Source organism: Ranitomeya imitator, chromosome 4, assembly GCF_032444005.1.
Source record: "Ranitomeya imitator isolate aRanImi1 chromosome 4, aRanImi1.pri, whole genome shotgun sequence".
Taxonomy (NCBI): Eukaryota; Metazoa; Chordata; class Amphibia; order Anura; family Dendrobatidae; genus Ranitomeya; species Ranitomeya imitator.
The window spans coordinates 371,654,202-371,671,313 of NC_091285.1; the positions used below are offsets into that span (position 1 = coordinate 371,654,202).

General features: G+C 38.9%; 1 protein-coding gene across 3 annotated transcripts in view; it reads right to left on the minus strand.

Moving 5' to 3' along the window:
- Positions 1 to 17,112, minus strand: part of PCLO (piccolo presynaptic cytomatrix protein) — a 665,287-nt gene that overhangs the window by 61,588 nt on the left and 586,587 nt on the right. For all 3 annotated transcript variants that reach the window (XM_069765158.1, XM_069765159.1, XM_069765157.1), the window contains 4 exons: positions 16,872 to 17,066; positions 14,692 to 14,763; positions 9,702 to 9,840; positions 5,224 to 5,282 (listed from right to left, as the gene is read on the minus strand). In XM_069765158.1, the coding sequence (XP_069621259.1) occupies positions 5,224 to 5,282; positions 9,702 to 9,840; positions 14,692 to 14,763; positions 16,872 to 17,066 (465 nt within the window). The remainder of the gene's footprint in view (positions 1 to 5,223; positions 5,283 to 9,701; positions 9,841 to 14,691; positions 14,764 to 16,871; positions 17,067 to 17,112) is intronic.

Genomic DNA, 17,112 nt, shown 5'->3' on the forward strand with positions numbered 1-17,112 from the left:
CCAACTTTACAGAACTTACAGATAGTTGGGGATATTTGTATATAATATCAAGTTCTCTTTAGGTAGCTCTCACAAGGAAAGTAATACTGTAAGTTACCAGATATATATATTTTTTTATTTTCTGACTTATTGTGAAACGATTATACAGAAATTATTATTTTTTTTATAGTGGATGAGAAGTTTCTATATATAAAGCTAGCTCATATTTTAAGTAATGCCTACGGAAAAAAATATTAGTTCAAATGATTGTTTGAATGTCTATTATAGTGACCCTGTAGGTCATTTGCAAATGATAAAATAACTGATGTCACAGAAATAGTCATAGAACTTTTGTTTAGATGTCTAACTATATTGCAAGATCAATACATGTGAAGATACAGTATAGTAAGTATACTGACTTAATGGTTTATGATAGCCATACCAAGAAATAGTGCCTTATTCTTGTCATTAAAAGTACAGTCATGGAAATGTAGAGAGTGTACAGATATTTAAAAGACACAAGAACATGATGGTTTTGTAAGATTCTAATGCAGTTTGCTACCTTATCAAGTATTGAAAATTAAAATGTAGGCATCCATACCAAAGGAGCATAAACGTTGCTCCAATTAGCAATCGTTACTTTAAATTGGTAAAATTTTTAGAAAATATGATACTTAAATATATATTAAATAAGTAGAAAAATGTGTATTATGTTAACAAATACAACTCAACAAAATATTCCTAAAGAAAGCCTCAAAGCAAGAGGTGAAATTATTTTAGAAGACAAAGATTTAAGTTTATTATTAAAGGGATACTGTCACCCCAAAAATGACCTATAAACTAAGGCCACTGACATCAGAGGCTTATCTACAGCATTCTGTAATGCTGTGGATAAGCCCCCAATGTATGCTGAAAGATAAGAAAAACAGGTTATATTATACTCACCCAGGGGCGGTCCCGATGCGATGCGATCCGGTCCGATGGAAGTCACGGTCCGGGTCCAGCGCCTCCCATCTTCATATGATCACATCCTCTTCTTGTCTTCTTGACACAGCTCCTGTGCAGACGTACTTTGTCTGCCCTCTGTAAGGTGTCGAGTTCCCGCCACTGCACAAGGGGAATCTCGAACCACCTACGCTGCGGTCTCTCATTCTCCTCCAGCCACAGTGGAGCCTGCTAAGCAGAGACGTCAGTCCCAGCTCCTGGCTCAGACAGATACTGCGCATTTGGTTACTGCTGGCCTTCCAGGTTCAGCCATTATAACCAGTACTGTTCAGCGGTGAGCAGGCGCTCCTGGGACTAAGTCCTGCTTTTCTCCTTCTGAGTATGCCCAAGGGAAGACCTCTCATTGGAGGTCGGGGGTCACATGCTCAGGTCCTGTAGCAGCTCCTATTGGTCCACTAGGAAGGTCCTGGAGAGCTATAGCTATAAAAGGTTCGCATGTCCGCATGGCCATGCGTTAGTATAAACCTGTTATCATGTGTGTGGTTGTATGCCTGTTCTGGTGATTGCTCCTTAATCATTCCCATTCCTAGTGACGTTGAATTATCATGAATGTTGGAGTAAACTAGCACCTGACAGGGCTAATCTATACACAAGAGCACGATCTGTACTGCGTCTAACCAGCAGTGACCGCCAGTGTGGTGCTGTACTCACTCTGTGCGGCTATCTTCTATTACTCCTGACAATCGGTCAGTGTATGGTGGGAACTCCCGCTCGATCTCTGCATCTGACTCAGTGCATCCTTAGGCGCGAGCTCAAAAGCCACCGAGGGTCAGAGTGGGATCAAGCACCTGCATAGTGGGGGTGAATTGCAGGGATCCCACTAGTACTCATTTGCTGCTCCCTGTGACAGCTAACAGGGCACAGCGTTTCCTTGATTCCTTGTGACTCTGTGAAGCAACAGCGTTCGCTGCTGTACAGACCAGGTGACGGAACCCGTGTCTATTCTGGTGTAGTACCACCATATAGTGCTGCCATTACCTAGCAGCAGGCTCCACTCCTGCACGGTGGACCCCGAGCTGTGAACGCACCTTTACTATCGTTATATTTACTCGGTGCGTTCCGCCAGCCCTAACACCCTGTTGAGGGAAGATGGGAGGTGCCGGACCCAGACCGCAATGCCCATTGGACCGGACCAGGGCCGCCCCTTGGTGAGTATAATATAACCTGTTTTTCTTATCTTTCAGGATACATCAGGGGCATATCTACAGCATTACAGAATGCTGTAGATAAGCCCCTGATGCCGGTGGCCTTAGTTTATAGGCCATTTTTGGGGCGACAGATTCCCTTCAAATATTTCAAATGTAAAAGATGGTAACTTGATAATAAACACATGCTACATACCATGGACACACTGCAGCAAACCTTAATTTGCCATTTCATACAGCACCAGCCACTACACGTCAGATGAAGACTTGATGAATCATGGTATTATAGTCTGTTAAGTTAAAGGTAGTTTGTCACCCAAGTTGACAGTATAAACTAAGCACAAGGCCCCTAATAAATTGTATCTTTAGTTTTGTAATTGCTTCATTCTTCAGTGACTGAACTTTAATTAAATATGCTAAATAGCATGCTCATTGCACTTTTGGTGTGGCCAAGAGGCTTAGTGCATCGTTCCACCCACTAGGTTTGAATTTTCCGGTGATTGATGTCACTGACCTGCCTGAAGCCAATACTGGCTGCAGGGAAAGCTGACGTAATCCAGCGCTTATATGGGTGCCATATTACTGCGTAATACAAATTAGAGTATGCATGGAGTCATATTATGAATGTGTTCATAATCTCTTCACATCGCACCTTAAATGGGTTGCCTGGTCTTACACTACAAGTTTGCAGTGACTCTACATGTCTGCAGACTTGTCTGCATGCTGTGAGTATTCTTCAGTGCTGACACCGTGCGCGTGACTGAAAGTATGTGACTTGAATATTTGCAGTCACGTGCCGCCTAGATGAGCACGACCTCACTCAATGCAATTGTTTTGAGCAAGGCCGGATAAAGTCTAGTCAGAAAATATGCATATCACCTACTTGCGGTCACGTGACCCCCCTCTCCCAGCTCTGGAGAAGTTGTGTACAGTGCACAATGTGAGGATTCACAAGTCTGCAGTCACTCTATGTGTAAGACCGGGCAACACCTTTAATTCTTTTGCAATGATGATCCATTTAGAATATAAATAGTATGAAAAATACAACTATACTTGAAAATCAAAATTATTCACCCCTTTTTACAAATTAGATGTATTATCATAAAGTACAAACTTTATTTTGCAATAAACCAATTAGATAAGATCAATTTAAATAGCTCAACTCAAGTAATATAACAAGTGGCTTTTCCAAATTCATCACCAAATGCCACCTTTAATGACAACTGCAGTCTCAGAAGTATTCAACCCCTTCATGACAAGCGTTTTTTATACTTAGTCGAGCACTCTTTGCCTGTTAGGATCTGATGCAACCGTGATGCATTAGCTAGACACCAGCTTCAGCCAATGCAATTTTGATTGAAGCTGTATGCATGCATATAACCAAACATTCATCTACGGTACACCTAAGCTCCCATTTTGCAAATTATCCCCTTGTAAGGCTACGTTCACATTAGCGTCTTTGGGCGCAGCGTCGTAGACGGATACCGACGCATGCGTCCCTATCTTTAACATGGGGGGCGCATGGACATGCGCCGGTATGCGTTGTCAAGCGTTGTACGATGCATGCATCATTTGGGTGCACCAGACAGGGCACGGCCGACGCTACATGTTGCATTTTTCCTGCACCAAATTTCTGGTAAACAACGCATGCAATGCACTTGTGTCGTAAATGCGCCAAAAAAACACATTAGTGTCTATGTAAAATGCATAGGGCGCAGGTGTCTGCGTTGACCCGCGTTGTTCGACGCATGCGCCTTTTGAGTAGAAAACAAGTGATGAAGTGTCTAGACAGTGACAAGAGCATAAGCATTAGCCAAGGCAAAATCCAAATCCATATTCTTGTAGATACTCTCCATGGGACGCTCCATCTTGATGCTGGAAACACAAGCAAAATGGGAGGAATTCATCTCTGCAAGGGTATATATACACAAATTCCATTACACCCACCCTCTTCTATCCCATTGGTGGTCTTTCTCTTTATAGTGTCTAGACACTTTTTTGGGCATTTTTTATCTACAATAGTGTCAAGAATAATAACATTTTAGGGCAACGCATGCGTCAAAAAACGCTGCACTGTGTATGCGGTTTGACATGCGTTTTGGGTTGCGTCGACGACGCTGCGCCCAAAGACGCTAATGTGAGCGCAGCCTAAGAAGGAGTACAATATCTAATCTACATGAGCATAAAAGCATGGCGTCATATGCAAATATAGATAGTGTCTTACCAAGTCCAACATTAAGCATACTCAGATCAAATGAATTGTAGTAGTAGAAATATAGACCACCGGGAATACTACTTCTAACAATAGTCAAATTTCCTATAAACCTTATTTAGGAGCAAAGGACAAAGGAAAGTAGTGTGTGTGTATATATATATATATATATATATATATATATATATATATATTGTGAAAGAGTCACTAGTAAAGTACTGACGGTGAGATATGTGTCACTGCGTGCGATGGTGTCAGTGATGTGAAACCAGAGTATTTTCCTCCAGCACACTACATGTTGTGAGGGCTAAGTTAAAGTTGCATACATGGGCTGGTTTTATGTGGACATCTATAGAGTGGGTGGGAAGATGTCCACCTTATCTGCACCTGCAGAGTCGGCACCGCCGTGTGCTAACAGGACCTGTGTGATGTCACAGTCACATGGGTGAGGCGTCACATGGTCTGGGTTTAAATAGCTGGACTCAAGAGGGAGTCTATGTGTTGTGGTTTGGAGAAGAAACACTCCAAACAGTGGTGAACCCATCAGATATATGGACTTTGCTATATTTTATCTTTTTGTTTTACCGTTATGGCAGAAAGGCTCTGCTTACTTTGCTGAACCCTGCTATGGTTTATGCTGCTCCACAATAAACCAGCAGGTGATTTACGACAGGAAGCGTTCCTACCTTTGGACACAGCTGAGTGAGTCAACCCCTCACTATATATATATATATATATATATATATATATATATATAATAAACATGAAAGTAAATTGTAAACATGAAAGTAAATTGAGATAAAAAAAAATGCCAGAAAATAATGCTAGCAATGTAGAAAAGATAGAAATATCATTGGAAATCCCACTGTAGATATTTATTACCTTCTGTTTCGGTCAAGCCCAATCCAGTCTGGTCTTGTCCATTTTGGTTCATTTTGCCACTGTTAAAAACAAGCACATTATTATCAACCAGTCTGCTTTACTTATTAAATCAATTTGCCAGTTATCTTAAGTGAGTCGAAGTGAACGCATTGTACCATTCCATATAGTGCACTACTTATTGCTAAGTGACCCATTAAATAATTTGAGACTTTTATCACTTACAACAGAGAGGCTGAGAGCCTATAGAAATGGAGACAGAAATAGCAATAATTAATATTTTATTGTTGATCCCTCAGAACCAATTGGACAATTAACCTGATCAATGACGTTAGTGATTGAAACATTTGCAGATTTTCACTTCTGCGCAGGGATCTAAGCCTATAGAGGCAGAACTTATTTCTTGGCTGCACACCACAAATACAAGGCCTGCTTTCTCGAATTACCAGAAGATAAAAAAAAGATGACTTCAATAAGTATCAAAAGATAAATTGGATCCTAACCTTATATGTTTAAAAACTAGGTATAATTGTCCCTGGTAGTTCGGGACTGGTGCAAATCAATTCCACTGAGCATAGGGAGCATGCACACAGCAGTGCAACTGACATCTGGTCATGTTCAGATAGAACATGGTGGCAGAGAAGAAGCTGTCTTCTCCCCCTCCCTGCTCTTCCTTCACACAAAGTGATATCCTTTACACTGGGAGAGGGAGAGCAGGGGAAATTAATCTTAGTTCTTAAACATTTATATTTAGCATATAGGTCTAATACAGGCATTGTTAAAGGGGTTGTCCACTACTAGGACAACCCCTTCTTGATCAAAATGTTTGGCCCCCATAAAATAATAAAGCTTATGCTCTCCTACCATGAAGGCGCTATTCCCACAGCATCATCACTCACTCTCCCAGTGGCCCTCGTGCCGTGTTGTGACACGTAACACTGGTGACCAATCAGCGCTGGCTTCCCTGTCCTTCAGACAAACCGAACATGAAGAGGAAGTTTGGGCTGCAACTGAACTCAGATTTCCTCTTCATACTTGATTTTTCCAAAGCCGGAGACAGTGACGCCAGCGCTGATTGGGTGCCAGCGTCACGTGTCAAAACAACAGCATGGGAGCCCCGGGACAGGAAATTTTGACAACGCAGGAATGGCACTGGCACGGGAGGTGAGTATAACCTTTATTATTTTATTGGGGCCAAGCAAGGGGTATGACAAGAAGTTGTCCAAGTAGTGGACAACGTCTTTAAAGAGTGTCTCAGAAGGCTTCTAAAACACTCATAATAACTTTTGGGGGTAAATTCTGATAGGAAGTTCCCTTTAATAATCTTTCCCAATGTGATATATATTATGTATAAACCATTTTAATCATCTTTGGTATTGAATAGGTTAATAGCAGTGGCTCCTTTTGAACCAAATCATGTAGGTTTCTAAAGAAATGGGCTTTAATTGTGAAAAAGCCATAGAATTGTTGATTATTGAGTATGATAAAAATGATGTAATAATGTGACATCTTATGAGGTTAGTAGAATTGGTCACATGGTGTTCCATGAACGTCTCAACATCAGCTAGGACTGTGAGGGAGCTAGTGTGCAAGAACAAAATTAAATAAAAGAGGTGAGAATAAGACAAAAAGATTTTTCTGTTTTATCCCCTACCACAATATTCTGATATTTTAGAAAGATCATGTAACGTTCGACATGTTGCCCTGAGTGGTACTGCAATTACAATGCTATCTAGCCCTAGAAAACAAATAAAAATACTAGAACATGTCATAAAATATCAAAATAATCCAAATTTATCTCTCCTGTTCCTTAGGAGATCAACACCTTATCTCCTGTCTTTGTTTATCAGTAACCAGTATGTGACCGCCGCAGCCAATCAGTGGTCATAGCGGTCACATGTCATATTACTGGCATCATTGTTTCCCACTGCAGAACTGTGATGCCAGTAGTAGTAACATATCAGCAATGTTGATGAATAGGGGTCCAGGTTCTGAATCTACCACCAAAGATGATGGCTTGCCCCTTTACTTCTGATTGCTTGTACTCAGCTCTCATCAGAAAGCAGAGGAAATGGTTTACAGATTCATATACTTGTAAACTATTCACTCTGCTCTCAGAGGGGCGTTGACCAGAGCAAATTGGTGGGGACCTTAACACCTAAACCCCAACTAATCATGTCACTATGACATTTCAAATGTCAAGTATTCTATACACATTTCTGCAATACAGGAAAAATCTAAATTTTGAAATGAAAAAAAATAAATACGCTGCACTTAAAAATATGAATAAAATAGAATAAAAAGACACATTTTACGAGACAGACGTATATTCAAACTCATTACACCCAAAATTAATTGAAATCAAAATATGGCTTAACCAAACAGTATTATAAGATCAAATTATAGCGAATTTATTATAAAAGCCTTATCTTCAAACATTATAAGGATAACCAATGAAGCTGAATTTTTTTTTATATAAATTTTATATTTTCTGATAAATTTCTTTTGTGGCTACTTGCTAACCTTTTCTAAGAAACATGTTTGTTTCTAGCTAGATAAGTAAAATTCAATTACTCTTACTGTACATCTAGATTGCCTCAGAAGTCCTGTGATGGAATATTCATTTTCGACTGATATATCGTAATATGAGTTTGTCATTGATCTAGGCAAGACCTTAATAAGCTAATTACTGTACATATATTTAGAATCTACAACTCACTGAAATTGAGTGCCTGGGTGGCCAAACTATGCTGTATAGAGTCTGTAACTGAATCCGGTACAGGTCTACATTCAGCTCTTTGTTATTTCTGAAAGCCAATAGATCCATTACAGTACCAAGAAGAGTATTACTCTCTTCATCCTATATCCCAAAATATTTGTTTACCCTTCAAATTAGCACACAGGCTTTTTTTTTATGCAACCAGTTGTTAAATTGGGTTTAATAGGAACTATAATCACTATATCTAATGTCCTGCATTTTTCTGCCACTGCCTCTATCTTTGAGATTGAAGCATCATCCTCATGTCCATAATGGCCAAGGCAGAGATACCGAGATGGCTGTGAAAAGTATTAATGATTCCTCCCTTTCTCTTGGTGTGGGGGGTGGACTGTCCACCGAACTCACCATGTCTAAGTGGCAGCCAATTTGGATGCAAAGATGTGGCACCGATTTCAGAGACGGAGGCAGCAGAACATATACCATTAGGTATACTTATTATGCATTACTATGTATAGTCTATACTCACATTTATTATGGGAGTTGAGTGTTGCTTTAAAGGGGTGGTCCGAAGTCAAACTAAATGTAATTCAAATCTCTATTTAGTGCCATAATGTAAGCTATTTCCTAATATACTTGTATTAAACACTCCCTTTCCTTCCCTACCTACACTATCTACCTGCTGTTGTATTTTTTTCCCCTATTTCCTATATGATGATGCTTTGTTTTAGTATTCCAGTGCATCTTGGGATACTCAAACGAAGTGTCATCAGAGCAGGGGGCAGAAGCTGTGGTCACTGTGACAGCCCCTGCCCCTCTCTGAAAAGAAGCGTCATCAGTGATGTTTGCTTTGGGGGGCTGGGCTTGTCCCTCCCTACAAGCTGCGTGCTGTGTGATCTACACAGTGATGGTATCCACTCTGCTGTCGGCTCAGATCAGTAATAATCAGCCGGTGTAAGAAACCAGTGATGTCACTTGTGGAGGAGGCGCAGTCTCCTGCATGCCGGGTAATCTGACAACGCTGTGTTGGCGGATCATTATTACTGATCTGAGCCAACAACTGTTAGTGAGCAGATCGCACAGCGCACAGCTCGCAAGGAGGAACACATCAGGGGCACAGGAGGGGCAAGCGCGGCTCCTGAAATGAGTGTCACCAATGATGCTTCATTTCAGGTAGGGGGCAAGGGCTGTGGCAGTGACCGCAGCCTCTGCCCCCTGCTCTGATGACACTTTGTTTGAGTATCCCAGGATGTACTAGGGTACTCAAACGAATCGTCATCACACAGGAAGTAGTGAAAAAAATACAATAGCAGTTAGATAGCGTAGGTAGGGAACAGTAGGGAATTTTTAATACAAGTATATTAGAAAATAGCTTACATTATAGCTCGAAAAAGATAGGGATTTAGAATGACATTTGGATTGACTGCGGACCACCCCTTTAAGAATCTATTTACTTATGCTTTATGGTTTCCACCCATAATGGAAAACTGAATACAGCTGTGATATTAATGATTTATAATAGGGTCTGTAGGGTTCCACTAATGTTCCCATTGCTTAAAAGAATAGTGCTGCTTGTAATGCAATTATTTTCATCAAGTGTGACATCTGTGGCTTAAGCTTAGTTCGCATATGAATGAAATTTCTATTAAAAAAATGTGATACAATGCACTTGTACTGTATGTATGTGGCAGAAGTTGATTGGTACATATACAGTATATGGATACATATATTTATCTTGAAATGGACAGAAAATATTGTTACTTACATCCTTGGAACTTGAAATAGATTGCTATCTCCCTGGGTGGTGTTACTATCACTGTCCATACTGTACCCACTGCCAAAACTACTGACTGATGACGTTGTGGAAACTGTAGACTCAGTAGTCCTGTGCGTTGCTGGTCTTGCTGCATGGGGAGAAGTAAACATTTCATTTTAATGTGTCACCAAGCAAGTGATGAATCTATTGCATGGGAAATAAGAAAATGACATTTCATGAAATGCAATAACTTAGCATTAGTATAAAATGCAATAAATATGTTATACTGATAAAAAGTTAAAATAGGAAAAATATGATATAGTACTTCTAAATGTTCGACTAAATGTTTGTGTAACGTTGTGGTCCTGTTTTCTGTATTATTACTAGGCACAATTCCCTGCCAACAAAAAATTGTTTACTAATCACTAACTGCTCAAAGAAGCTCCTCATTATTTGGAAATGGAACACCCCTGCTTAAGTTTAATCACATCTAAAATGTTAATTCTTTACTTTCTATGCTCAAGACTGGAAAACTACAACACATCATTATAGTATGTACAGTATATGAACCCATAATAACCAGGAATCATGTTCTGAGAACAAGGCTGCTCATGCTCCACAGATATCTTGGCATCCCATACTTCCAGGCAGCCTGATGAAGGGCATAAGTTGCAGTCGAAGCATTTCTAATTTAGTTGACCTTCTTAGTATTGGTGCATTACTTTGTCATTGAAGTATCCTATCAATAAAAATCTAATCTGACTATGACGTGAATGAGGGCTGATAACACTATCATTTGTAACCCGAGACGGTGAGTTACTGTAACAAGCATCAACTATACAAGTTACCATGGACCTAGAAAATTATGTTGCTATCGATCCAGATGAAAATATAAGATACATCAATTATATTACCTCCTATACTTAATGTATCTAGCAAAGGACTACTATAGGCAGTTTTCGCAAAAGGTGCATATTCAAGGTTCCCTAGAACTAAACACACATATGGAATCACTTTTCACTCCCAAACATACTCAAGAGTTGAATATCAGGCTTTGTTAAAATATACACATGTCCATTAAGATCAACCTTTCTTTAGTTCTTTTTTTAAAGGGGGTGTCTGGAAGTTTAACATTGATGGCCTATCTTTAGGATAAGTCATCACAGTGTGATTGGTGGGTGTGTGACAACTGGCGCACCGCTGATCAGCTGCTCCAATTGTCGGCCATAATTGCTCAGTTATGGAGATGCACAGCACAGCTCTGTCGATGGAATAGTGGTCACAGCGGGGTACTACACATTGTCCCCTTATCGATTTGGAAAGGGGGAATATGAGATGTCCTCTGCAGCTCCATAACTGAGCAGTTACAGCCAACAACTGGAACTGCTGATTGGTGGATGTATCGAGTGGCATACCCCCATCGATCAGACATTGATGACCTATCCTAACAACCCCTTTAATATTATTATAATGTCCTTATAATGTCCTCCATTATTATGGTACTGCTTGACTACCCTAACTACAAAGATTATTTTCCTATATTGATATCTGAATTGTCTTTCCTCCACACCTCTTTATAGTTCTCATCATGTGCAGTTGTTTGTATTTAGTTGTTTGTATCTTTGTTTTTGCAACAGAATTCAATATTCAATAATTTCTAAGGAATTCATTTTTCAAAGCTGAATCATACAGTCTGCATCAGAAATGTTGATGGCATGGAGGTGGAGGCTAGCAAAGGGGCATGGTCAAACTTGACTGCCAGAAACACTGTATTTACACCACAATTTTAGCCAAAATCACCAGCTCATAAATGTAATAAATTTTGAATTCTGGTGCCAAAGAGACCCCAAATTCATTGAGCGACATGTGCCTCTGTTTATCGAATGATGTAGAACATGCTGTTCTTTATTAATTCCCCCATAGTTTTATTCGAGGTGTATTTTGCTACTAAATGTATGGCACATGCACGGCAGTATATAGAGGTGTCAATATGTCTTTATGTAGAAAAAGTCACTAATGTTTATGGACGACTAGCAGGTGACTGAAAAGGACACTAATACAATAAAGTAACAGCATAAACTATAGTTGTGGCTTTAAGCAACAAGTTTTCTGGAGAACATTATTATTCTCATTATTCTAAGGTTTTTTTTCATATTGGTCTTCAGAACGTCCTTCATTAGCTACATTGCTTGTTCCATCACTCTTGACAGAATACAGCGCTATTCTTTCTGCCCAAATGAATTAAACCTTGATGGCATTGCTACAGACTCTATTAGTCAAAACAGTTTATCAGATTCTGTTTGTGATTGTCATATATGGTATTAGAATACAAATATAACCTCACTATTAATATAATCATTATTGCTTGTGCTCTGTCTAAGCTGTAAACAGACCATAAAACAGATAAAAACAACACTCTAATGTTGGAAAATTAACCTGATTACAGATAGACCTATTTATAGGTCTACCTTCTCTTTGACCACTACTCTTTGCTGTGCTCATTGTCAAGTTTTTTTTTAAACGCTGGTATGTCTCTGTGGCATCATTTTCTAGGCCTCTGAAAGCCAAAATAGAGACACACCCTCAGTATTGAGACTCAAGAGTTCAGTTTGCTTGTTGAACTCCTCCATCCATTCATACTGTGTGGTCATCTTGCAACGCTCCTGATCCCTACAGACCGCCTCAGTTCTACCAATTAAGCCTCTGCTAGCCACCTTCTGATTAACTTGTTGGTTGCAGTAAGCTGACAAACTGTTATTAGATTCTGTTCATAGTGTGCAGTCATCTTGCAATTCTCCTTATTCCTACATACCCTTGGTTCTACTGGTTAACCCTCTGCTGTCTCCCTTTTGAATTAACTCATCAATTGCAGTAAGCTAATGAACCGTTATTGGACTCTATTCATATTGTGCTATCATCCTTTCAATATGCCTGTGGTCCATCTGTCTTCCTTTGTGTGCTGCCGAGGACTTGCCGTTTTCCTTTGTCTGCCCTACTGCTCCTGTGGTTTTAGTGTCTCCAAGGCCTCGATCCTAAACATGCCCTCCGCCGTCTGTACCAATGCCCTGAGTCCATGTGTCACCCACACCTGTGGCTGTATGACTCCACCTCACCAGGTGAGCCTAACAAATTATCTATAGAAGAGCGAAAACAATGAAAGATATAACACCACCTCTTCTTTTAACTATATTAATAACCTTGTAGGGGGCATACAGAGTAGAATTCCAATATTTGCAGATGATACTAAACTCTGCATGGTAATCAACACAGATGAGGATAGAGGAGGATAGTTAAAATTAAACAGAGGGATTTAGGTAAGCTCCAGGCTTGGGATGAGAAATGTCAATTCAAATTTAACGTACTGTAGATAAATATAAGATCATGCACTTGAGCACAGGAAATATAATATATCATTATGTACTAAATTGTAAAACACTGGGTAAAATTGTCACTGAAAAAAACTTTTTGGTATATGGGTGGAAGAAACCTCAACTTTAGTGACCAATGTCAGGTTGCTGCTGCTAAGGCCAATAAAATAATGGGATGCATTAGAAGAGGCAGAGATGCTCATGTCGAGAACATAGTTTTGCCTCTATATAAGTCACTAATATGGCCACACATCGAATACTAATTATAATGTTGGTCTTCAGTGCATAGGAGGTATCAACTACGTCTAAAGGAAAGAAGGTTTTATCATAATCACAGATGCAGATTATTTACTGTAAGAGCAGTGAGAATATGGAGCTCTCTGCCACATGATGTTGTAATGGACGATTAACTACAAGAGTACATGGAGTTCTGGATGACTTTCTTGAAAAATACAATATTACAGGTTACAATTACTAGATTTTGGGATGGGATGTTGGTCTAGGGAACTAGCTTGATTGTTGTATGTGTCATCGAAAGGAATGTTTCCCCTAATATGCGGCTATTAGCAGAGTTTTTTTCACTTCCACTGGATCAACATGTTATGCTAGGCAATTAGTGAAACTTGCTGGACTTAAGTCTACCTTCAACCTAAAAAAACTATGAAACCTTTGTATCCAAACTTAAGGAATAAAGGTAATAGTCGAATATATGACAATTGAATACACCTTACAGGGTAAATGTGGTCATGCTAAGATGTGTAGCATCATTACCCATAACCAAAAAACATTCAGGAGCAACATATCTGGATACATATTTGACATCCAGCAGCTGTTAAATTGTGGCAATACATTGTCTTTTTGTTATATGCCGAAGCGCCTGGCGTAAAATGTACTGGACAGCTTGACAGGAGCGATATGGCGGGCCCATAAGTACATGGTGTCACTATTCATGTTTTGTCCTGACAAAGTGGAATCCTGGTGCGCATAGATATTGCAGATATCATAATAATTGTTATTGTTTTTAAAGTTTATTGAACAAGTTATTAAATAAACCACTGATTTCATTGGAACACTCTACACTCCTGTTCACCATCACCATCTATGGTTGAGGGACTTGTTGAGAATAGGCTGGGCAATGAAAGGATAGTAGGGAAGTTTTTTGTGGTATCTGATGTTGGAGGCTGCAGGCCAACCTGATTTTGTGGAAACTTTGGAATCTATTTAGGAGGAATTTTTTCATCACTCGTTCCTATTTCAAGTTACTTTCCTGTTATTTTTTCAGGGTGTAAACAGAAGCGCCCTGACATAGCCTGTTTTATCCTTTTGCTGTATTGTAACTTGGAATTTATAATACATTTATCTCGCAAACATGACTTCTGGTGACCATGCATGTGCCACGCACCATGTTAAAAATATATGCACGTTAACTATTTAATTTATGGATAAAATAAATTCACACTTTGTTTCAGTATACTCAGTTTTAAAGTTTTTTAAAAAGACATCTGTCATAAACAAAAATTACAGGAAGACGTTAATATGTTACTCTAAATAGTTAGGTCACGTCAAGCCATTTCATACGTATGCGCATGGTCCTTAAGAAAGAAACAATGCTAAAACAATATTTGCCTCACCTTCTGCTTTGACGGATCCATCGGACATCGTCTTCTTGAGTGCTAGCTGGCTTTGGTCTTTGCTGTCATTTGCTGGTGAAGGCAGATTGTCAGACTGAGTTCTTTGAATTGGGAGTACTCCTGCTATGCTGTGTCTATGCTGCTTCCTGGCATAATTAGACTGATCGCTTTTATGTGCTGCTGTGGCAGTGTGGGTGAAATGGAAACCCATAGTATGTATCCTCAGATGGAAGCAGCTTAAATGTTATTCATGCAAACAGAAGTGTTGTTTTCTGTATTCAGATAGGTAGTGTTTTTAACACCAAAGAGACACCACATGCACAGCATTAAGGGGCTTTAAAACTGGCTGTTTCTTTTTATTGGTTTAAAATAATGTTGTTTTTTTCCCACCATGGCTTTACTCCTGTGAGAATACATGCAAGAACAAATTTCTGCAACAAACACATTTATCTCTCTTGGAAGGTTTTCAGTTTTCATAAACAATATGCTCTAGGGTGTTGACTGCAATAAGAAATAATAATGTGCATTGAAGATAGTTTACAGTAGCATCACTTAGGAGGTCCGTTACTCGTTACAAAATATTATGAATCAATATAAACATCTGGGATCCGTAGGCTTGGAAAACAAATTGTATTATTTACATTAAATGTGCTTAGTGAAAGTTATACTATGTGGAGCCATCTTTTCATGGTACTGTGTATATGTCATTTATTTACACAGCTGAAAAAGTAACAGATAAGAAGAAAAAAATCTATCATATATTGCAACACTGAACACATTAGCATTTTAGTGTTTCCAAAAGTGTTTGCTTAGATGATCTAGAAAGAGATTGGCCACTATACTATGCCTTGACCTTGATTATGGTTTCCATATACTCACAATGGCAAAAAATACAACGTACAAAAGACAAACTCTGAAGTTTGGAAAAGTTTATGTTTTAGCCTATATTTATAAGAAGAGGGCCACCCTGTGTTGAGAAATACTTCTGTCGCTTGTTTGGAACTTTTTTAGTGTTCTGTGTCCAGTATGGTCAGTGGAGGTGACTGAACATCACCATAGTCCCAATACTAACCATATACTCTGCTCAGATGTATTACATTTTTTTATATACTGTATATTTCAGCATAACTGATGTCATATTATTATTGGATAGATATATTTTTTCACTATTATGACTCCTGTTTTAAAAAATATATTTTAAGTATATACAGTTTAGTAATAAATAAGAATATACTCGTGTGCAATCGGGCAGAAGAATTTATATTTACTTGTGTGCAATCGAGCAGAAGAATAATTTATATTTATGTATGTTTTTCTTTTTTTTTTAAAGCTCATTTTATGCTTTTTGAATGTATAGAAAAGGTATCAATGACCTAAACATACTATATCAATAGACAAAGCTTTTGACTGAAAAATTCTTATGGTTTTCAGAGCTAATCATCATGTAAAAGTAGTATGTGTGTCTAACTAGAGGTCTACTGACAGTCTATAATGAACAAAATCTAAAAGAAATAAAGCTAGGAATAGTCCAATCATTAGATTAATTCTACATTCCATAAAAAAATACACTTTAATATTTCATATATGAAGAATGTGGGCATGGGCGTGCAGTGATGTTAAGCAATCACTGAAAATGATATGAGCAAATGTGTTTTACAAAGGTGTGACTGGTGGTGGTTCAACATTTATTAGTCTTAAATATGGCTATGGTTTTCGCTATAATGATAATGTATGCATGAACTTTGTAATGTTATCTCTTGGAAATAAAGCATGGCTAAATGTAGATAATGTTCACACACTTGACATGTATGAAGAATAAAATAGTGAATTCTGGCCTTGTCGTGACTGAAATAAATTTGAGGACGAAGAAATGACACTGCGATTGGACCTACGAGAGTCATACATGTAATCAACATTATGGGGCATACCAGACATTATACGAAATGAAGACACTTGGATGAAAGAATGAACCAATGAGGAAACAGCCAGTTTCATTAAATCTCAGTAAACAAAAATCGGGTAACATATATTAGATGTGGACAAAATTTTCACAATAAAGGACAGTTAACAAAGGTGAACAAGTAGTGACAACAAATAATGGTCAACAAGGGGGAACAGCAGGAAAAGGCAACAGATGAACATTAAGCTGCCATGCTGAGGAATTTATTTGCGTCTTTTACTTGGTTGAAGACGAAGCTGTTGGACAGCTGCTTCAGCAGCAGCGATGGCTACTCCAGCATCTTCAAGATGGGTCTGAGTGACACTGCTTTTACTTTGGCTACGTGATGGTCCATGTGAACGAAGGTGTCCCTCAGAAGAAGATTTTGAGCTACCAGGGCTGCTATGAGATTTCTCTATAGTTGGAACCTGCATATCTAAAAGTACACGTGTAGAAAGTTAGTTGGTTTCCACACCAAGGAG